The 23,245-nt window shown below is 52.8% G+C and overlaps 1 protein-coding gene across 1 annotated transcript; it reads left to right on the top strand.

The window, feature by feature from the left end:
• Positions 1-3,503: 3,503 nt before the first annotated feature.
• Positions 3,504-22,971, top strand: PEX6 (peroxisomal biogenesis factor 6). The gene is made up of 17 exons (XM_054060895.1): positions 3,504-4,527; positions 5,383-5,543; positions 7,029-7,112; positions 8,748-8,850; positions 9,045-9,181; positions 9,268-9,379; positions 11,592-11,800; positions 12,384-12,576; positions 12,958-13,034; positions 13,143-13,275; positions 17,297-17,502; positions 17,591-17,652; positions 18,082-18,190; positions 19,634-19,750; positions 20,325-20,402; positions 21,887-22,026; positions 22,342-22,971. Exons 1-17 carry the CDS (start codon positions 3,547-3,549, stop codon positions 22,476-22,478), a joined length of 3,039 nt encoding a protein of 1,012 aa, XP_053916870.1. The 5' UTR covers positions 3,504-3,546; the 3' UTR covers positions 22,479-22,971.
• The last annotated feature ends 274 nt before the right edge of the window (positions 22,972-23,245 follow it).

The raw sequence follows: 23,245 nt of genomic DNA, 5'->3' as shown, positions 1-23,245 counted from the left end.
TTCATTTAAGGCATTTCACCAGCTCAAGGATGGCCTTGGTTTATACTTGAATAAGTATAAGCAGCAGCCTTCCTGCATCCCAGTACCCCACGTTATCACTTCTAGAGAGAAACATTGCCTGATAAAACCATGCAGTTAACTTTCAGAAAACAAAGTTACTTAGACAAGACTGAGCTGAAGTTAGAAAACTGATTCTGCTTTAGCTCAAACCAGAACATCTGCTCACAGGGCAAGAGCCCAGGGAAGTGCTGGTGGATGACAGCGACTGCCCAAGGCTCAGCTCCTTGGAACTGGTGACAGGGTCTGGTAGGACAATCCTCGGAGCAGAGTCACTTGCCTCTTTTATCTGCCTGTGCTAAGCCTGGCAGGGAAGTGCTTGCTGTCCTCCATATGTCACCGTGGTTGTAGCGGCAGGAGGAGACAGCATGTTCTTCTTGTTGCTGCTTCGGATTTGATCCATCTTGAGATTTGTCGTAGCCAAACAGAGTCAAGGCTCCTGCCAGTGCCAGTCACGACAGCGTGACAGAAGAAATCCTGACTTATGGTGACGGCTTCTGCTTGCGCACATCTCTGCTGCTGCAGCAGGTGGCCCGTGTGAGACCCAGCAGCCATCCTGGTGACCACATTAGGGCCTGGCCAGCACTGCCTTCCCTCCATGAGGCGTCCCAGGCATCCCTCAGCCACGAAGGCTGAGGTGGGAGATCCCTTTGACGCAGCTGCTCCGGCAAGAGGAGTTACTAACATCCAAGCCACTGTTCAGCAGCCAGCGCCGCCACAGGCTCGCTGTGGACCTGCCCCGGCACATTCAGAGCTTCTCACAGCACCATGGGCACAGCACTACGTGGGGACTTGAGTGATCAGCTAAACCAACAACGGAAGAAGGGACAAGGACAGGGAAAACGGAATAAAATGAGATTATGTTGGCATCTCTCATCTTTTATGGGACTGGTGGCTGACTGTCAGGTGTGCGAGGAGGTGGTGGGGGTGTCCTGGTGGTGGGACCAGAACGGAAAGGGCTGCAGGGCTGTGTTTGTGGAAGCACCTTCATGGTGCCATTTCTGTACAGCTTAGAAATATCCATTTCTACCTGGCATTTTGTCTCTGCCAATCCTCCCAAGGCGCTGATTGGACTTTCACACTGGGAGGTTAGGAAATGAGTCCAAAGGCTTTGTAAGTGCTCCCTCCTGTGGAGCTGGGCGACTGGACACAGTGAGCAGCCCGGGAACGGGGAAGGCTGGCTGGAGTCTATGAGGTAACCGCTCAGCCCAACAGACCCCTTCCTATCTGTGGGGGGAGAGGCAGGAGGGTCTGGATGCAGAATTAAAGAATCCTGTAGGGGGTTGCTTTTCATTACCTACATCTGGAATCACCAACAGGCATGTAGAATGAGCAACCTCTTCCCCAGAGCAAGCTGGGTTCTGGCAGAGGGCACAGGCACTGAGCAGCAGCTCCGATTTCCTACAGACTGCTCCTTTCCAAGGTTAGTTCAGCAGTAACACCCATACAAGCATATTCTTACGAACCAAGTGTATGTATTCAGCTGGCACAATCACATAGAATCCAAGCATGGGGGGGTTGGAAAGGCCCTCTGGAGCTCATCCAGTTCAACCCCCTGCTAAAGCAGGGTCACCTCAAGCAGGTTGCACAGGAATGTGTCCAGGTGGGTTTGAATGTCTCCAGAGGAGACTCCACACCCTCCTTGGGCAGCCTGCTCCAGGGCTGCACTATCCTCACAGTAAAGAAGTTTTTCCTCATGTTCACGTGGAACTTCCTGTGCTCCAGTTTGTGCCTGTTGCCCCTCTTTCTGTCACTGGGCACCACTGAGAAGAGTCTGGCCCCAGAATCTGACCACGTTGGCACTGGTGGGGGGAACATGTTCCACTCTGGGTGCTGCCATTTCCCTCTTACTCCACTGCTGGCGTTGAGGCTCAGGGAAAGCAGGGGAGCAAAGGTCTCACCCACATTTTTGGCACCACTCCCCCTCTTTCCCACCCCCCGCAGCCTCTGGTTGCTGTCCTGCTGCGGCCCGGGGAGCATGAGGAAGTGTTCAAAAAGTATTTAGACATGGCACTTCAGGATGTGGTTTAGTAGGCACAGTTGATACTGAATATGACAGCAAATAAATTCTCATTCTGGAGTTTAGAAAGCACATCCTTTACCAGGCCTGGGCAACATGCGGGAGAGATCTCAATCAGTCACGCGCAATGAGACAAGAGCTGGTCACAGAATGGATTTCCCACTTACACGCATATGGACAAATTTTCCCAGAACTCTTATGCATATTCTGTCACTTTCCAAAGACTAATTTTAATGTTATTATGAACTTCACAACAGTCAGATCTCTTGCTAATTTGGAGCTTGGGCTTCAGCTCTGCCTGACCTTGCACTTGAGACAGAAAAACTCCAAGCAGAGGTGATTACAGAAGAAGACATAGAATAGAATAGAATAGAATCATAGAATCACTAGGTTGGAAAAGACCTCTTGGATCATTGAGTCCAACCATCCCTATCTGCCACTAAATCATGTCCCTGAGCACCTACCTGCATGTCTACCTGTCTTTTAAATACCTCCAGGGATGGTGACTCAACCACCTCCCAGGGCAGCCTGTTCCAGTGCCTGATGACCCTTTCTGTGAATTTTTTTTTCCCTGATATCCAGTCTGAACCTCCCCTGGTGGATCTTGAGGCCATTCCCCCTTGTCCTGTCACCTTGTCACTTAGGAGAAGAGGCCAGCTTCTTCCTCTCTACAATCTCCTTTCAGGTAGTTGTAGAAAGCAATAAAGCCTCCCCTCAGCCTCCTTTTCTCAAGGTTAAACAACCTCAGTTCCCTCAGCCGCTCCTCGTAAGACTTGTTCTCCACCCCTTTCAGCAGCTTTGTTGCTCTTCTCTGGAATCGCTCCACTCACACATTGGGGTTCAGCACATATCAGACTGAACACAAGGTGTTATCATCTCCAAAGAACAAACAGTGTCTGAAAAACCAGTTTAAAAGAAAGCATGCTATCAGAGGGACATTCTGTCTAACTCTCAAAAAAACAATTGCTTAGACGAAACTTACCTCTGCTTTAGATTAAATCAAAATATTCAGTTTGTAACAGTAACCGTTTCCTGTGTCACGGTGCTGCTGTGCCGGTGCTTGGACTGGATGAGCTTAGAGCTCTTTTCCAACCTTAACGATTCCGCGATTCTAGAACGACAGGGCCAGAGCCTGGGGAGAACAAGGACAGCCCTGAGCTTGAGGAGGACAAGGCTGGGGCCAGAGCCTGAGGGAGATGAGCATGAGGACCGGGACGAATGGGGACTAGGACAGGGACAAGGAAAAGGCCGGGGCCAGAGGAGGAGAAGGAGAACGAGAACGGGGATGAGAACGGGGATGAGGACGGGGACGAGGACGGGGACGAGGCCTCCGTGCCGCTCTGTGCCCAGGCCGCCAACCCTCGGGGGCAGCCGGGATGAAGGCGCCCCCGCTGCCACTGGCGCCGCCGGAGCGATAGCCGCACGGGGGCGCTCTGCCCGCCGCTCTATGGCCCCGGCGGAGCCGCTCTATGGCCCCGTCAGGGGCGCTCTGCCCTCCGCTCTGTGTCCCGGGCGTGCGTCCCCGCGCGTGCGCGCCGTGGATTCCCCGCGTCCGCGCCGGGCGCCGCGTCGCTATGGCGGTGGCGGTGCTGCGGCCGCTGGAGTCGCCGCCGGCCGAGCTGTCCCCGGGCACGGCGCTGTTGCTGGCACCTCCGGCGCTGTGCGCGGCGCTGCGCGGCGAGGGCGGCGGGCTGGTGCTGGCGGTGCGGCCGGCGGGGCGCGGCGGGGCGCAGGCGGTGCTGCTGAGCGCCGTGGCGCTGGAGGCGGGCGGCAGCGGGCGGCAGCCGGCGGGAGGCGGCGGCGGCGCCGCCGAGCTGTGGCTGCGCGGAGCCGTGCTGCGGCGGCTGGGCTTGTCGGCGGGGCGGCGCGTGGCGGTGTGGCCGGTGCGGCGGCCGCCGTGGCTGTCGCGGGTGGTGCTGGCGGGGCGGCGGGCGGCGCGGGGCGCGGTGCTGGCGCGGCGCGGGGAGGCGCTGCCCGGGGCCGGCCCGCACGTGCTGGAGGCGCGGCCCGCGCTCCAGGGGCTGCTGGGCAGCGGCACGCGCGCCGCCGTCGCCCCCGCCGGCCCGCCCCCCTCCGCGCCACGAGCCGCCGGCGCCCCCTGGCGGCGGGGTGAGGCGGTGCCGCCGCCTCCCGTGGTGTCCCGGTTCGCGGCGGGGGGCGCGGCGCGGCTGCGGGCGGTGCCCGGGGGGCGCGGCGGGGACGCCGAGGTGTGGGTGAGCCCGAGCGCGCTGCGGGCGCTGGGGCTGTTCCAGGGGGAGTGGGTGAGGGTGGGCGCGGAGGAGGGGGGGGAGGAGGCTCCGTCCCGGGAGCACCTGGCGGCGCTGGTGGCGCGGCCGCCGCCCTGGGAGTTCCCGCGGGTGGCGAGAGGAGAGGGAGCCGCCCGGCTCGCCCCCGCGCTCGCCTTCAACCTGCGCTGCGACCCCGCCGCCCCCGCCAACCTCTGCCTCAGGGTGAGGGAGGGACAGGGGCTCCAGAATGGTGGGTGCAGGAGTCTCTGGGATGGCGGGGACGGGGATCTGGGGGTCTCCGAGGTCAGAGCAGGGGGTGCCAGGGGTGTGTGGAATGCTGGGTGCAGGAGTGTCTTGGGTGGGGGTCCCAGAGACTCCGGAACAGGCCTCTGGGGGGCTCCAGGTTGGAGGGTGCCAGGAGTCTCGGGTGGGAGCTGTGGGGGCTCCGGAGCCAGGGTTAGGGGGATCAGAGCAGTGGGGGTCTCTGGGCTGGGGGACATGAGGGTCTCTGGGGCCAGGGCAGGGTGTGCCAGGGGTCTCAGGGACAAGGGATGACAGGGGCTTCGAGGTGGTGGTGCCAGGTGTCTCCAAGGCCAGGGGAGGGTGTGCTGGGGGCCTCCAGGGTGGAGCTACCAAGGGATCCAGGACAGGGCTCTAGGGCCAGGAGAGGGGGTGCCGGGAGTCTCCTATTGGTAGGTGCAGGAATCTCTGAAGTGGGGATGCCAGAAGCTTCAGGACAAGGGTGCTGGTGGCCTTCAGGGCAGGGAATGTCAGGGTCTCTGTGTTGGGGGATGACAGGGGTCTCCGGGGCAGGAGGTGTGGGGGTCTCTGAGGCCAGGACAGGGGGTGCCAGGGACCTTGGGAGGCCAGGGCAGGGGGTGCTGGTAGTCTGGAGTAGGGTGTGCAGGAGTCTCCAAGTCGGAGGTCTCCGGGACAGGAGGTAGGGTGGTCTCTGGAGCCAGGGGCTGCAGGGGGCAGAGTGGCAGGTTTCTCTGGGCCGGGAGGTACAGGAGCCAAGAGTGTGGGGTGGGTCGGGGTGGCAGGGTCTCATGGTGCCATTCTTTTTCCTTTCCCCAGAGGTACGAAAGGTCTGGCACTGCCGATGGGAAGGGCAGTCGGTCGGTGTTGTGTGTGCCGCCCTTTGCCAAGGAGCTGCACCTGGAGATTGTCTGCTCACCAGCCTACAGCGCCCAGGGAAGCTACGACTACATCCTCTACAAGCACTTTGGGACACCTCGGTGAGTGACATGAGGAAGACACATAGGGTTCACAGGCTGGGCTCATGGATGCACCTTCAGCCGGTGTTTGTGGCACCCAGGTCATAGAACCATAGAATTGTAGAATTCCTAAGTTGGAAGGGACCCACAAGGATCATCGAGTCAAACTCTTGGCCCTGCATAGGACAACTCCAGCATTCACACCATGTGTCTGAGAGCACTGTCCAAGTGCTTCTGGAATATTGTCAGACTTGGCATCATGACTGCTTCCCTGGGGTGACAGTTCAAGTGCTCCACTGTCCTCTGAGTGAGGAACTTTTTCTTCATGTCCAACCTAACCCTCTGCTGGCACATCTTCCTGCCATTCCCTCAGGTCCCATCATTGATCACCAGAGAGAATTGCTCAGTGCCTGCTCCTCGTCCTCTGTTTGTGAGGAAGCTGCAGACCACAATGAGTTCTCCCCTCAGTCTCCTCCAGGCTGAACAGACCAAGTGACTTCAGCTGCTCCTCATATGGCTTCCCCTCCAAGCCCTTCACCAGCCTTGTGGCCTCTTCTGGACACTCTCCAGTAGCTTTATGTCCTTTTTATCCTGCGGTGCCCAAACTGGACCCAGTACTCAAGGTGGGGCTGCACCGATGCAGAGCAGAGCAGCACAATCCCCTCCCTCGACTGGCTGGCAATGCCATACTGGATGCAACCCAGGACACAGTTCCCCTCACTCATATTCCATTTGCTCTCAACCAGAACCCCCAGATTCCTTTCCACAGGGCTGCTCTCCAGCCTCAGTCCCCAGTCTGTACGGACATCTAGGTTTGCCGTATCCCATGTGCAAAATCCAGCACTTGCTCTTGTTAAACTTCATACAGTCAGATACAAACTGACCACGTGCGTCATCTGCACCACAGTGGAGACACTGAGTAGTTTTTGGATGTCCTCTCGTACCATCTTCTCCTCATGAGTGTGCTTTGCTTGCATGCAACACCTCTTCTTCTGTCCTTTGGAAGTCAGGTTTGACTCCCTTCTTCCTGATCTGCCATCCAGTGCTGAAGGCTCCCAAGTGTTGCCCACAAATCTCCATTCTGAAGCATGTTCTAACCCCAGTTTTCAGCTTTGAATCAAATTGAGTGATCAGGAAACTGGATGTGTTGCCATATTCTCTTACGACACCTGCCCCTGAGCCCCTTTCACTTGGCTATCGAGGCTTTCTGTTGTTGGAATTAGCTGTTCCAGGGATGAGGAGGCTATTTTGTCTGGAAGAAATGTTCTTGAGTGGAATCAATCTTCTGTGCCATTCCCAGAAGGTTCCCCCTTGGTAGTGTGGATGTGCCTTCTCACATCCAGTCCATGCTAAATCTCTAGTTTTATTTACAGGAAAGGAGTTCGAGTCGGTAGGAACAGCTACATTCTTTTCTGTAAAAAGACATGTGGTATGGGACAAGGAAGGGTGCATGACCAGAAGGATTTTCTCTCTTTCACTGGAAAAACTCACTGTTTTTTCTTGTAGGCTCGTCCAGGAGGGAGACATCCTGTGTGTTCCAACATTTGGGTATGCTGAGTTTTTAGAAGCAAATCCTGACAAATTCCAAAGGTAGGTGACAACAAACTATGGCTCTGTTACGTGGGCAAGAGGAAAGACACTTTTCCGCTATTGACTCTCTTGAAACAAAACAATTCATAGAATCATAGAATCATAGAATGGTTTGAGTTGAAAGGGACATTGAAGTCCATCCAGTTCCAACCGCCCTCCCATGAGCAGGGGCATGTCCCACTGGATCAGGTTGCTCAAAGCCTCAACCCACTTGGCCTTGAACATCTCCAGGGATGGGGTATCCACCACTTCTTTGGGCAACCTGTGCCAGTGCCTCACCACCCTCACAGGAAAACATTTCTTCCTGACATCTCATCTACATCTCCCCTTTTTCAGCCTAAACCTGTTCCCCCTCATCCTTTTGATTTTGTTTCTCTGTCCCTGGAATTTAGAGGTTATCTGCATCTTATTTTAGGGGAAAGAGGGAAATGGTTTTGTTGGATTATAGAGGGCTCCAGCTTGGAGACAGTCTTCCCTTGGCTCACTGTTAGTCACAGAGAGGATAAAGGAAAAAGAGAGAGAGAAACTGATGGGGACAATGAATGAGGAGGAGGAGGAGGGGGTGGCCTGTGGACAGCCAGCGCCACATAAAGAAAGCGAAGTGTCAGTGTGTGACAAGCAACAACAAAGTGTGAATATAAGCCCACACAGTTCATGTCAGAATGAAACTTTCTGTTTGGCCACCAGTTCTGTCTCCCCTGGTTTTGCTTCTAGCTTTGAGACAGATCTGTGCTGAATGAGAGAAAGGTGCCTTTGTATCAGAGCAGGGTGCTTGCAGTGGTATTTGGCTGGTGTTGATGTAAACGCTTCAGCTGTGTCACTGAGGGAGCTGCCACTGGTAACGCCGGTGTGCGATGTCAATAATTGCCTTGAATCATAGAATTGTTCGGTTGAAAAAGACCTTTGAGATCATCGGTGACGTGTTGTAATACTGCTCAGCTCTGCTATGTGTTTTAAAATGTCATAGTTCTGTAGTGTTACTGTGATAAGTATTTTCTAGGCTGTTTCTTGGAGGGAGGCAGGACCATAGGAAGCAGAAATCTTCCATTTGTGGACTTGCGTATTAGCTGTGTGGCAAGCCAGAGAAGATAGCAGAGTTTGTGGGACCTAAAGAGCTTGGAACTGTGTTGGTGCACAAGTGATATGATTATTCAGAGAGTGGAGAAAATCCTGGATGAAACCTGTGCAGATCGCTCAGTCTGTCCAGTAGGAAGAGGCTTCTTTCCTGAGGTGTCCAGGGCAGCATGCTTGTAAAGCTTTCATGGTACTTGTGTGAATCCTAGTCTGCAACCTAAAGGACTGTGTGCTGTAAGGTTTTATACATTGCAGGTGAATCTGAGGAATAGTAGGAAGCGATGGTGGAAGAGAGAATGTCTTGAGACAGCTGAAATAAAGTTAGCATAGCTGTGCTTGTGGACCGATGCCACCAGCAGAAGCTGTAACTGTTGACAGTCCTGTTGGTCTGTCTGGCCAGACAGTACAGATTGGTCAGTAAAGGATCCACGTGGGTCCTGAGAGAGGGCAAGAGTATCTCTGCTTACCTGTGCCTTTCAGCTGTCATCCTATCGACAACTGTGTTGTTCCTGCCTTCAAGATCTTGGCTCAGCAATTTAGACTGCTTGTTCTTTCCCTTAGGTGGCCAGAGCTTTACTTCAAAGTGAGGAGGATTTTAGGCACAGAGGAAGGTGAACAGTCTGAGGGTTACCTGGTGGACACCCAGAACAGCACTCTCTACCTGGTAAGGAGTCAGTGAAGAGCAGGGAGGGTGTATGGGAGACCTGTCGCTGAGGTGGCACTGTGGGTGACAAAGGTGCCTGTGGAGGCTTGTGTCTGCTGCTATTGAAAAATGACATTTCAGGACAGACTTTGTCACTTGGTACCTGTCTTCTCTCTGGCAGTGTTCTACAGAGTGCTGTTTTCCCTTCCTCACAGGTGGGTTCAACAAACAGTGCTGTCCCATCTGCCCCAGCCTATAGCAGCCATGAATTCTGGAGTAGTTTGGCTCCTGCTGGACTTTCCGATGTCGTGAAGCAGCTGTGTGATGCTCTTCGGCCTCACTTGAGCAGTCAGTAAGTTAGAATTCCTTCTATAGCAAATGCCAGGAAAGCTGGGACTGTGCTGCCTGATTACTGGGAGAGCTGCTTCTGTGTTACAGGGCCAGTGCGTTGAGTGGGGCCTGCAGCATTCTCCTCTCAGGGCCAAGCAGCAGTGGGAAACTGGTGGCTGTTAGAGCTGCGTGTAGCTGCCTCAACCTCCACCTCTTCAAGGTAATTCCTCCTGTGGTGAGTTGATTGGTGGATTTACGACATAGAAAGAATTATGTGTTTTTTAAATTAGCCATAGCAACCCTCCTTCTGCAACCACGACACGAGCCTACCCAGAAACTCCTCCCATGCGTGTGTGCAGACAAAAGGAGTCTGGGTAAGCTGAGTTTAGCAGCTTGCACTGGCACAGATTATGACTGTTGGTGGGTAGAACCTCACACCAGCCATTTGGATCAGCCTAAAGGTCTGTCAAGCCCCCTGGCCTGTGTCTGAGACTGGCCAGTAGCAGGTGCTCAGGAGGAGAACTTAAGCTTGAAGAGATATCTCCTCTGGCTTGTACCGTCCAGTGCTCTGAATCAGTGAGTTAGAGATTTCTTGGCTTTGAGTGTTTGTACCTTTCTTCACTGACTCTTGCTGTTGTTGCTGTTGGTCTGCTGTACTTTACAGACACCGCATCGCTGTATTTCATTGCTGTATTTCAGCAGACTAACCTGTCATCGAACAGGGCATTGAGTTGATGCTATAACCCTTCCCTTTTGATGGGAATGGTAGGTGCCTGGGAGAGTACTGAGGGAAGAGGGTTATACATGCTGACCTTGATCTTGCTCTTTCTTAAGCAGCCACTTCTAGTCATGCTTGGAGACAAAATACTGAGCTAAATGGACTTGTGGTCTGAGCCAGCACAGCCATTCGTATGTTCTTACCACTGTGACTATGCTGGGGTAAGCTTCAGGGCCAAAATGAGGTCTAGCACTATCTGTGTTCAGCTCTGGAGGTTTTGGGCACCCAGGCAGACTTCACTGACTTGTTAGAAATACTGGTTTCATTCTGCACACCTCCTTTGCTCACTCTGACAGCCTGAGTGGATCCTGCAAATGCTGTCAGCTTCTTGAATCTGTAGTTACGTTTGCAAAAGTGAAGGGATTGGAAGTCACATGGCAACATGCTTAGTGGTGCTGAGCACTTAATCTTCTGCAGATGTGTCATAGCTCTTGGGATCCACTACAAGATTGCAGAGACTTCACAGTACCTTCACATCTTTTTATAAAATATGTTTGGGGGCGCTGTGGTGGTGCCATCTCCTGGCAGATGGCCTTAGGTTCTAGTGTGACGTGCAAGGCTGTAGCTCTGTTTTTGACCTGGTGCCCTGCTTTCAGAGACTAACATTCTTACTATTGAAGCCAGAAGTATTTCCTATCCATCTTATTCTCCTATCCCAGCTTTTATGCTCTCCTTTTCCCACTTACTGCATTGTTTACATTACCATTCCACCTTCTCTTCCCCATCTCTGACTGTTCTGTCTGCTCTCCTACCAGGACAGTCATTCTCGCATACTATGATCTCCACTTGACCATCAGCAGGCTCTTGTCCTTTCTCTCTGCCTTTCAGTACTTGCACACGGGTAGTGCTGCTGTTATGGCTGTGCTTGCCACAACCCCAACTCCTAGTTTTGTCGGTAGTACACAGAACACAGGAATTCCTCTGCTCTGTGTTCTTATGCTTTACATCAGCTCTTGAGGCTGTGGTGTTCTTCCTGCTCCAAGCTACCCTTCCAGAGGATGAGGCCCAGGGAATCCCAGAGATGGTTTGTCTCTTCCTGAACAACCTCGCAGCACCAGGAGGCAGCACTGCCTGTTTCTCCTAGAGTTCAGGCTACTATTCAAGGCTCACCAGTCTCCCTTTTGGATGACTTCATCAATTGTTTGCTTTGTAAACAGTGTCTGGGCCTCCAGCCACCTCTAACGGTTTGGGCTTTTTTTTTACCCCTCTTACATCCTACCTTCCTCTTGCACTTTGATCCTGTGCAGCACTGGGTTGAAAGGTTTCCTGAGCCTTCCACTCTGCTCTTTGCCCTGTTTCTCCGAGACACCTTGTTCTCTCTGTCTTGGCCTTTTCCACAGCTCTCCTATCTGTTCCAACTTAGGTTGCTGAGCCATGACATCCACTGTATTGACTTCTCCAGTCCCTCGACCTCATGTCTTTCAGATCAGACCCTCCCACTCCCCCACCTCCTGCAGAGAAGAAGCGAGAAACGGCCATTTTTTTCATGCTGTAGAGTTCCGAACGTATGTATTTTTAATATGTCCATCCACTTAGATCTCCTTTCAGCTGCGACTTGCCCACGGAAAGCTTTGTCGAAGCGAACGGTCCTGGATACCTCAGCTGTCCATGTTGCAACCGCCTCAGACTGTGTGTGGTGTGGTCTGTCTCGCAGGTTGATTGTGTTAGTTTATGTGGTGACACCAGTGGAGCCACAGAGGAGAAAGTACAGACAGTCTTCGCGAAGGCCCAGCATTATCATCCCTGTGTGCTCCTGCTGAAAGACATCGAGGTGCTTGGCAGGGATCGGGACAGGCTAGGAGAGGATGCCAGGGTCATCGCTACTCTGAGGCAGCTGCTCCTGGACAGAGACTCAGCACTGAGGTACGGACTCTGCTCATTTTCTGTGGGCATCCAAGGTGATTATTTACTTACGCCATTCTCAGGGCAGCGGTCACCGTTACAGTAAGGTGACTGATTGCTAACGTGCCCTGTTTTATTTTTAATCCGGTGGAGTCTCTCCCAGACTTTGTTTACTTCAGAGGGCCCTTGTTCTTTCTTCCAGCTTAGTGTCAGAGAGAATTGGTTAGCTTTGTTGTCTGAAGTTGGTTTCTGAATTGTTCAGATGAGTCTTGGCTCTAAGGCATGCCAAGGGTCACAGAGACCCTGGAAGAGAGCTGGATCCTGGGAGGACCTTGAGGCTAATAGCAGATACCGTGGGGCAGGGAGAGAGACATCAAGGAAAAAAGTAAAATGTTATTTGAAGGGCCTTGACATGGAGACAAAGCTCACAAAGCAGTTCAAGAGCAAGCTGGAGAAGAGTGGCAGGACACCTTGGCCAATATGTGTGCGTTTTGCAGAGGAAAGGCTAACCATCAGAGAGTGATTGGAATGCATGTAATGTCAGTGTAAGAGGGAAGTTTCCCTAGAGCTGAGACCATATACTGTCCCCTCCTTTTATCAACAGACACCCTGTCCTGGTGATCGGCACAACCTGCAAGCCCCAGGATGTTCCTACAGATGTGCAGACTGCTTTTCTCCACGAGGTGAAAATCGAAGCCCCTTCAGAAGAGCAGAGGAGGTTGATGCTGAGCATGCTGACTGCCAGTCTGCCTCTGGGCAAAGAAGTGAGCCTGTCCAAGCTGGCCCGCAGGACTGCAGTGAGTGAAACCACAGCAGCACGGAGAGGGTGGGCAGGCCAGTAGTGCTGGGCCAGCCTCTCCTACGTGGCCATGGAGAAAGGGGGCAATTCCCACAGCCCAGTCAGTTTCTTTGGTGGTTAACCCCAGTCCTGAAACATCATCTTTAGCTGCAGATTTCTAGTCCCCGAGAGCTGCACGCCTTTTGCAGAGGTGTTGATTGATGCTCAGCTCTGCTAGTAGACAAAGACAATAGAAAAAAAAAAGAGGCCAAACTCTTTAACTAGGGCACAGAAGCTCAAAGAACAGCTCTGTGAGGAATTCTTCCCTGTACACCTTTTATGGCCTAGCTGGAACTGTGGTCAGGGACTGAACTGATGCTGTTTGTTTCCACATCCACAGGGTTTTGTGCTGGGAGATTTCTGTGCCTTGTTGTCCCACAGCAGCCGGGCTGCTTGTACCCGCATCCAGGCCTTGAGGTAGCGCAGGCAACAGGGCAGGAGGTGGGGAAGGGCAGGGGCTGCAGCCAGCCTGATAATGCCAGGAGCCGGGCAGAGCCTGAGTCTTCCCTTCTCTTTCCTCACCAGTTTTCCAGGCGGACTGAGTGAGGAAGTGGAGAGAGATTTTTGCACTGCTGGCTTCCCAGTACTTGAGGAGGATTTTAATGTTGCGCTGGACCAGCTGCACGACGCCCATTCACAGGCAGTGGGAGCACCAAAGGTAGGATGGTGGGGTAGAGGAGGGGGTTGGTTCTTTGCTGCTGTATAGCTCAAGATACCTCTGAAACCTCACCAGAAGGGCTGTGCTTTGGCACATCAATTACTGCTGTGTCTTTGCACGTATTCATAGAATCACGGAATCGTTGAGGTTGGAAAAGACCTTTAAGTTGATGCAGTGCAACCATCAGCCCAAAACCACCTTGGCTACTAAACCATGCCCCGAAGTGCCATGTCTACATATTTTGAAACGCTTCCAGGGATGGGGAGTCCACCTTTTCCCTGGGCAGCCTGTTCCAATGCTTCACCACTCTTTGAGTAAAGATTTTTTTTTTTCTAATATCCAATCTAAACCTCCCCTGGCACAACTTGAAGCCATTTCATCTCATCCTATGACTTGTTACTTGGGAGAAGAGACTGGCACCCCTCTCATGACAGCTTCCTTTCAGGCAGTTGTAGAGAGCCATGAGATCTCCCCTCAGCCTCCTCCAGACTAAACAACTCCAGCTCCCCATAACCCCTGTGCTCCAGACCCTTCCCCAGCTCTGTTCCCCTTCTCTGGACACACTCCAGCTCTTCAAAATCTTTCCTGTAGTGAGGGGCCCAAAATTGAATATAGGGTTTGAGGTGTGGCCTCACCAGTGCCAAGTCCAGGAAGACAATCCCTTCCCTGCTTCTGCTGGCCGTGCCATGGCTGATACAAGCCAGGGTGCTGTTGGCCTTCTTGGCCACTTGGGCACACTGGTTCAGCTGCTGTCAACCAGCACTCCCAGGTCTATTCCCGCAGCTTTGAGTGGTAAACAGTCCTACTGTGGGCTTTCCTACTTGTTCCCTGGCCTTGGAAGCTGCTCAAACCAGCAAAGGCTTTTCTGACAGCAGGGCAGTTTTAACAGCTGGGGTTTCTTCAGGGAAGATTAGAAACGGAGTGTCAAATCAAACAGCATTGTCTGTGTCTCAGGAGAGTTGTGATCTGCCTCTGACATCTCAGCACACAGAGAAACATCATTTGGCATGACTGTTTTTGTTGGGTAACGTGGTATTAGGACCAAATGAAGTGATGAGAGCCTCTTCTCCATGCCCTCAAGCGTGAATAATTGAGCTCAGCACAGGCCACGAAATGCTAGCCTTGCAGCTGTTGTTCTGGCATCTTCCCCAGCCACCCACTCAAAGTAATGCCCTGGCATGGTGACACCTTGCTGCTGTCATCATCCAGGAGATACTCCAGGCCTTAATTCATTCATAAATTTACTAGAGCGCTGCTTTGAGGTGCATTTGCCAAGTTCAATATGAATATTGACTATAACTATAGAGTGTGCTGGTCAGAAAGCTGTGCAAATGGAAGCTAATTTTGTTTGGATTTTACAATCCTTTATCAATTTCTTAGTAATTGGCTGTGATTCAGAAAGCCCATTAGCAGGCCTGGATACTCTCAACATACAAAACTTTTGAGTCCCTGCCTGTGTTTTCTGGTTAGTCACATGTTTATTTGCAGTTGCAGCTTGCAATTCTGACAGAGAACCAATTTCAAACCTCCGTTTGCTAGCAGTGTCTGCAACATGTCCTAGACTTATGATGTTCATGAAAACAACCTTGTTGCTGTTTTCTAGCTCCTGTGCTGATGGCTGCAGAGTTTTTTCTAGCAAGGCAGTGTAAGCAGGAGCGCAGGGGAGAGGACAACTCTTCTGTTCATCAGCGCTGAAGAAGGAGGGCTTGTAACCTTTCCCTAGAATCATAGAATCGTTAGGGTTGGAAAAGACCTCTGAGTTCATCAAGTCCAAACGATAGCCCAGCACCACCGTGCCTACTAAACCATGTCCCAAAGCACCACGTCTACATGCTTTTTGAACACTTCAAGGGAAGGAGGCTCCATCACTTCCCTGAGCAGCCTCTTCCAATGCTTCACCACTCTTTCAGTAAGGACATTTTTTTTAATATCCAATCAACCTGCTCCCTGGCACAACTTGAGGCCATTTCCTCTCATCCTATCACTTGTTACCTGAGAGAAGAGACCAGCACCCACCTCACTACAACCTCCTTTCAGGGAGCTGTAGAGAGCGATGAGGTCTCCCCTCAGTCTCCTCCAGACTAAACAGCTCCAGGTTCCTGTGCTGCTCCCCCGTAGCCCCTGTGCTCCAGACCCTTCACCAGCCTCCTTGCCCTAAACTTGTTGCCCTTTTGCTTTATTTTTTTTCTGGAAACCCTTATCTTATCTGACCTGATTTTCCTGGTAGACTTGCTGGACAGCTGGAGAAGTAGCATGAGATAACATCATCTCAAATAGCAAAGCCGTATTGGCTGAGGGAAAAGAATTTTGCTCTGGCCTATTTTTAAACTCTCCATTTGTGCTGGCAGCTGTTCCCCACACAGCCAGCAGCTGGGAAGAAGGGTTTTGGGGTTTTGCTTTCTCTGCACATTCCCAGGAGAGCAATGCAGACTCTCAGAAGGACCTATCATGCAGACTGTGGCATTCCTGCTATTTCTAAAACTGTGAGCAGACTAGCAGCATCCTCTGAGATTGTTTCACTCAGTATAAAATAACAAAAGTGGTGTGGCTCATAAATCTCAAGTTTGCTATCTTTCCTCTCTTTGCACTGATCCCTCGCGTGTTTACAGTTGACTCCATTCCCAACTATTTCTTGCAAGCATCCACAGACTTCATCCTTGCATCCTACCTTTCAAAAGCAGCCAGTTTTCCATACAGTGCAATGGTTTGGGCTGCAAGGAACCTTAAAGCCCAGCCAGTTCCAAACCCTGCCATGGGCAGGGACATCTCCCACTGCATCAAGTTGCTCAAAGCCTCATAGAACCTGGCCTCGAACACCTCCAGGGATGGGGCATCCATGGCTTCTCTGGGCAACCTGTGCCAGTGCCTCACCACCCTCACAGGAAAACATTTCTTCCTAAGATCTCATCTAAATGTTCCCTCTTTCAACTTAAAACCATTGCCCCTTGTCCTGTCCCTGCACTCTTGTCTCGCATCCTCCTTCACATGACGGAGGTTCCTATTAGCCCAGGTGTGGTTGCTGTGGTGTGAAGACCTTGCACAGTCTCACTCCACTGCGGCACAAGGTACCTTCACGCAAGTATCTCATAATACTAGATCCAGGTTTCTTTTTTTCCCTTGGTTTTTCTTTCTTTCTTTCTTTTCCCTTCCCTCAGTGTCCCACAGGCAGTCTGCAGCAGGTCTCTCTCCCCACAAAGGCAACTCTGGTAGATACTTTCCCTGGACTATTTTTGCTGAAAGGTGATATGAATCCTTGTCACAGGAAGGACATTAATCTGTTTCAGTGAGTCCAAAAGAGGCTGTGGAGATGATTGGGGGCTGGAGCACCTCCCATACAAAGACAGGACAGGTTGAGAGAGTTGGGGTGGTTCAGTCTGGAGAAGAGAATTCTACAGTGAGACCTTTTAGCAGCCTTCCGGTACTAAAAGGGGCTACAGGAGAGCTGGGGTGGGGCTCTTTATCAGGGAGTGCAGGAACAGGACAAAGTGGAATGGTTTTAAGCTGGAAGAGAGGAGATTTAGATGAGATGTTAGGGACATATTTTTTCCTGTGAGGGTCATGAGGCACCGGCATGGGTTGCCCAGAGAAGTTGTGCATTCCCCATCCCTGGTGGTGTTCAAGGGCAGGTTGGCTGAGGCTTTGAGCAACCTGATCCAGTGGGAGGTGTCCCTGTCCATGGCTCGGGGTTGGAACTGGATGAGCTTTAAGGTCCCTTCCAACCTGAAACATTCTGTGATTCTGTGATTCTGTAATTAGGAGATGAGGTGGCATGCTGTGAGCACAGTTTGCCTGGAGACATGCACTTTGTTTTCCCCACTGCAAAGCTTCAGGATAAGGGAAATGTGGGTGCTGGGGAATTCCAAGGCAGGGATGGCTGGGTGGTGCAGTGCAAGGCTGATGTTTTGCATAGCTGGACATGGCTGAAGGCACAAGGGGCTGATGACTGCTACCCCACTGGAGCAAGAGCTTCCCTGGCCTGCTTAGGAAGAGGTGTTTACAGGGACTTTCCCTCTTTTGACAGATCCCCTCCGTGTCCTGGCAGGATGTTGGTGGACTCCAGGAGGTGAAGAGGGAGATTCTGGACACTATCCAGTTGCCCCTGGAGCACCCAGAGCTGCTGTCTCTGGGTCTGTGCCGGTCTGGTCTGCTGCTGTATGGACCTCCGGGGACAGGGAAGACCTTGCTGGCAAAAGCTGTGGCAACCACATGCACCATGACATTCCTTAGGTGAAGAGTGGCGGGATCACGGGACTGACTTTCTCCTGGCAGTGGATGGGTGTATTCTAACTGGCTGACTCTTCTCCCTGCCCTACAGTGTGAAAGGGCCAGAACTCATCAACATGTACGTTGGGCAAAGCGAGGAGAATGTGCGGAATGGTGAGCAGATGCATCTTGCTCCTGCTTGTGGGAAGATTGGGCTTTTATCTGGTGCCTGGAGGGAAGGAGGTAGCACTTAAACCCCTCTTCCCAACTCCCATCCACAGCTGCCAGCAAGGACATGAACCCAATTGTCTCCTGCACCCAGTCTGTTCCCTGCCTTGCTGCAACTTCTCCTCCCACACTCTCTGCTCCTGTCAGTCTTGTCCCTGGTATTCCTGATGGGACAGCAGCCCCTCAGAGACAAAGCTGAGCCTCAGTGTGCTGGGCGCTGGCTGTCCCAGCTCCCACTGAGCCCCTCAGGCAGGAGCCGTCACTGTTGGTGAGGCAGTGGGCAGCTGGTTTCCATCCACAGCTCTTTCCAGCAGGTCTTGTTGCTGTTGACTGCTCCTCCAGATTTTTCTCATATTTTGTGCTGTCTCCTTCCAGTGTTTGCTAGAGCCAGGGCAGCTGCTCCCTGCATTATCTTCTTTGATGAACTGGATTCTTTGGCCCCAAGTCGCGGTAGGAGTGGAGATTCAGGGGGCGTCATGGACAGGTGAGTGAACATTATGTGTCCTTGGGAGAGCAGAATGCTTGCCTCAGCCGGGGGATTGCCCTGCAAGGCAGAGTCCATCCCAGCTCCCTTTCTCTACTCTTCCCCTCCCAGCTTCCTTCAGCTCCTCTGCATGGCCTGTCTCTTCTCTCTGGACAAACCACTGCTGTTTGCATTGCCACAGATTCCCGATTGCCCAAGCTTGTGCAAACATTTGGTTAAGACAGAGTCTCCTCCTGCTTCTGTGGCTGCCAACTGCCCCATTTGGCCTCTCCAAGGTCATCCTTCACACTCCTGCCATGTTCTCCTCTTTTTAGCTGCTGTTTCCCTGCAGTGGGAAATCTTTCAGCTGCCGCTGGTAGAAGCAAAGTATGTACAGCTTGGAGATACCCAGAAATAGGGTTATACCCCCAGGCCTTTTCTGCTGAGCTGATAGTCCCCATACAATCTTCCTCTCCATCCATGAGGTGTTCTGCAGAGTTTTCATAGAATCCTAGAATCATTAAGGTTGGAAAAGACCTCTAAGTTCATTCAGTCCAACCATCAGCCCAACATCACTGTGCCTACCAAAACGCGTCCCAGAGTGCCACCTCCAGGGATGGTGACTCCACCTCTTCCCCGGGCATCCTGTGCCAATGCTTCGCCACTCTTTGAGTAAAGACATTTTTCCTAATATGCAGTCTAAACCTCCCCTGGCATAACTTGAAGCAATTTCCTCCTGTCCTATCGCTTGAGAAGAGACCAGCACCTTGCTAATACCTCATTTTGGGTAGTTGTAGAGAGACAACTATGTGACACCATATGCGTTCACCTTCACACACAAACTGGCAGCTCCGGTAGGAGCTGGGTATGGTGCCCAGTGGTCACCTCGGGTCATCCCAGAGCCTGATGGAGGTATTCCTGTAGCAAAGTACTGTGCTGCCAGACCAGCTTAAGTCCCGTGGCTGCAGAAGTAGATCTGCAGCATGTGCCGTTGGCTGCCCTGAGGACTGGTTGACAGTGTCGCTGGCCTGCTAGGATGTCCCCAGCACAGACTGACAGACTTGCAGCTCAGCTCACTGGGCAGTACCATGTAGCAGGGAGAGTTAGGACCAGCCAGCACATACAAGCAGGGAACCTAAGCCATAGCCATGCGTGTCTGCATATGGTTTACGTTGCCAGTGTCTAAGAGCGGGTATAAGCATGTGTGGCCATACTGAAAGGGTTCAGAACGAAGTACAGTCCTGAAGGACTGTGGTACCAGAGGGTTGCACTCTTTGCAATGAGCCTACGGGCTGTGTTCAAATAAAGAAGGCTGGATGGCTGTCGGATCTCTTCAGGGAAGAGAAATATCATGTCCAAGTCCAAGACATGGACTCACTTATTCCTCTTTATTTGGTGCCTGAGGGTGACAGCGGGTGACTTGCCAAGGCGTAGTTGTGAGTGTCCTGTCTTGCGCCCTTTCAGAGTCGTCTCACAGCTCCTGGCTGAGCTCGATGGCCTTCATTCCACCAGAGAGGTATTTGTCATTGGAGCTACGAACAGGCCTGACCTCCTGGACCCAGCTCTGCTCCGGCCAGGCAGGTACGTTGTGTCCAATGCAGTCTTGCTCCAAAGCTGTTCCCCAGAGCTCCTCAGGCAGTGATACGCTGGATTGAGTCCCTACCACATTTCCTGCACAGAGACTCTAGTTTGTCGGGGAGACAGGAAGCCAAAGGGAGGCCATTGCCTGTAGCCCCAGCACAAGATGCCACTGCTTGCTAGCCCCCACCACTCTGGTGGTTGCCGCAGGAGCACTGGGCAGTAAGGGACCTGCTGTGGCAAACTGATGGGAGGAGTTGGTCACCCAGGGCCTCTTCTGCAGAGCTGGCCCTCAGCTTGTCCTCATGCCTGCAGACTGCCCATCTGGGCCAGGACTTTGTATCTGCTGTTGTTGGATCTCACATGGTTCGTGTCAGCACGTTTGAAGCCCATCTGAAGAGCAGCCCTGCCCTCCAGCATGCTGACTGCTTCCCCCCTGAGCTTTGTATCAGTCACAAACTTGACAGCAAAAAAAGCTGCCCCAGGGCCAGCCCTTCAGTTTCTGGTGGAGAGAGCTGAGTGCTGGCGGCAGCTTTGTCTTGGCTTGTTCTTAACTGTCTCCTCTCTCTGCTGACAGGTTTGACAAGCTGGTCTATGTGGGCATCAATGAAGACCGGGAGTCACAGCTGCAGGTGCTGAGTGCCGTCACCAGGAAGTGAGTGACCCTGTGCTCTCACAGCAGCTTTCCACCACCCTCCAGTGGGTTGAAGCCTTCCTGGGGATGATGTCTAGTGTGCTTCAGCTAGGCTTCATGTCTGACCCTGAGGAGCCCCAGAGACACTGACCCACAGCCAGCAGGCTGGGGAAGAGGATGGGGAGACTTCCAGAAGCAGACCTGGGGCTGATGTTCCTACAGGATGGGAGCAAGTGAAGGAGTTGGAAGAGTTCTCCAGTCACTGTGCCCATGTGCTCTTCTTGAGGAGCTCAGCCACATTCTAACAGGAGCTCATCCAATGTGATGAGACTGCAGCACACCAACATAAAATCATAGTCAGTCATAGAATGGTTTGGGTTGGAAGGAACCTCAAAGCCGTTCCAGTTCCAACCTCGCTGCCATGGGCAGGGACACCTCCCACTGCATCAGGTTGCTCAAAGCCTCATCCAACCTGGCCTTGGACATCTCCAGGGGTGTGTCATCCACAGCTTCTCTGCGCAACCTGTGCCAGTGCCTCACCACCCTCACAGAAAAACATTTCTTCCTGATAGTTCATGTAAATCTCCCCTCTTTCAGCTTAAAACTGTTCCCCCTTGTCTTGTCCCTGCACTCCCTGATAAAGAGCCCCTCCCCAGCTTTCCCGTAGCCCCTTTCATTACTGGAAGATGCTCTAAGGTCTCCCTGGACCCTTTTCTAGGCTGAACAATCCCAACTCTCTCAGCCTGTCATGGCAGGAAGCTCCCATTTGCTTCCTGCCAAAGTTCCCCTAGCACACCTGCTGTTTGCAGGCCCGAGGATGAACGCAGCCCTGTTCATCTCGCTTCCTCTCCTGCAGTATCCAGTGTGTTCAGCCTGTGTTCTGTATGCCATACAGGTTGTGTGGGATCACTGAGTAGCGACATTTGGCTGCTTCTCGCTGCTCAGAGCCCTAAAATTCAGATGCAGAGGTGCCACCTACCAGAGCTGGGTGAGCAGCTGTGAATCTGCCTCTGCAGGGCCTTTGTCATAGATAGCTGTGATCGCTGCTGCTGAGCGGGAGAGAGAAGCATGTGGGCTGGCTGTAAGCTTCTTCTCACACCGTGTGGTTTGGCAGGCATGCCCTCAGCACCAAGCCAAAGGAGGCTTGCTGTCTGCAGCATGTCTCTGAAGGGATGGTTTGGTGTTAGGGTGGTTTGCACTGCCTGTAATTAAACATGTTCTCCAGCCCTGGCTGTAGGCTGTTCCCAGCATGTGGAGCACTTAATTTCTCTCACTGAGAACTCAAAAAGTTGCCTTTGATCCTGCTTAGCAGGAGAGAGGGCTTTGCTGAGGGGATGTTTTGAAAGAAACCACACCTTTTGATTTTTTTTGGAGCCTGCAGAGCACAGGCCAGAGCAACTAAATATGAGGCCTCCGATTCCTCCTGCTCAGTCATGCTGGATGCCATGTCTCTCCTGGTCTGTTTTTGCTGTGGCTTTTACACCTGCGTTTTTTTCTTTTGGCAGGTTTAAACTGGATCCTTCCATGAACCTCACCACCATCCTAGACAAATGCCCAGCTCATTTGACAGGAGCAGACATCTACGCCTTGTGCTCGGATGCCATGATGTGTGCTGTCAAACGCAAGGTGGAATGGATCGAGGAAGGTAGGAGCCCAGCCCCTACCTGTCCTGTATGTCGGGGTGGCACAGTATAAGGCAGAGAGGAGAGTTATCCCTGCCGGTAACTGGGGTCTGTGATAAGAGCCTCAGCGGCTTTGGGACCACATCCAAATGCTGGGCTCTGGGCTATTGGCAGGCAGGCACTTTCTGAAGGTGTGATCACCTTCATTGGCCCCAGGGGGAAGAAGAGACACACAGATTTTCCTTCCAGTCTCCAGTGGATGGAGAAGAAACTCTTGGATCTTGCCAGCTGCCCCTGTGGTTGGATCTCAGCCATTTCCAATTCTGTCTCTCATGCAGGGCTGGATACAGAGAGGTCTGCTCTGATCCTGACCATGGAGGACTTCCTGCAGGCTGCCGCGAGGTTGCAGCCGTCCGTCTCTGAGCAGGATCTGCTCAGGTACAGACTCATCCAGCAGAAGTTTGCTGCCTGCTAATGCTCAGCCAAGCTAGGACTGGAGGAGCGATGGGAATGGAGCGTTAAGACACCAGCAGGCACCCACCTGATGTCTCCTGGACCTTCCCTCTTTCACGTGTGGGTGAAAAAAGAGGCTGTGCAGTTTCTTGAGCCAAAGTCTGGGGGAAGCCAAGCTGGGCGTGTGTTCTGTAACGGTCTTTCACATCTCAGGGAGCATTTTGTGGCTGCCAGGAACATACCAGGCTGACTTCCCTGCGAGGAGGGAGCCAAGTCTTATGGCTGTGGGCAACACTGGAGTGGCCCCAGAAGCGACAGAACACTGGTAGGGGAGCAAGGCCCAAACTGCACCTGGTTTGACAGCAGGAATGGGGCTGGTGGCAGTTTTTCGAGTGTCAGCCCCTGGGGAGGGATGCTGGCCGGAGGGCAGCAGGATACAGAGCCCTGCTGCTGCAGCTGGCCTGGGCTTGATGCGGTCTCTCAAGTAAATTGAGGGTTTTCAGCACTGGGTATTCATTGCCTGGCCTCGGGTCTTTGCGTCTTGGTGGTGTCTGTGGCTCGGCAAGGTCCCTGTGAGGGTCCCACCCTCATCTGGCAATGATTGCCAGGAGAGCCAGAGCCCATGGCGGATGAGGAGAGGCCATGGGAGTGGGGTTTGCTCAGCTGAGAGCTGAGCTCTCCCTACAGAAGGAGCCCAGTTCTTCCTGGAACTGGGTGACAGGAGGAGAGGCAGTGGGGACAAGTGGCAGCAAGGGAAATTCCCACTGGAATTGGAAGTAATCGGTCCGT

The sequence above is a fragment of the Cuculus canorus genome, chromosome 3 (assembly GCF_017976375.1).
Source record: "Cuculus canorus isolate bCucCan1 chromosome 3, bCucCan1.pri, whole genome shotgun sequence".
NCBI classification, from domain to species: domain Eukaryota; kingdom Metazoa; phylum Chordata; class Aves; order Cuculiformes; family Cuculidae; genus Cuculus; species Cuculus canorus.
This window is presented reverse-complemented; position numbering and strand designations above follow the sequence as displayed.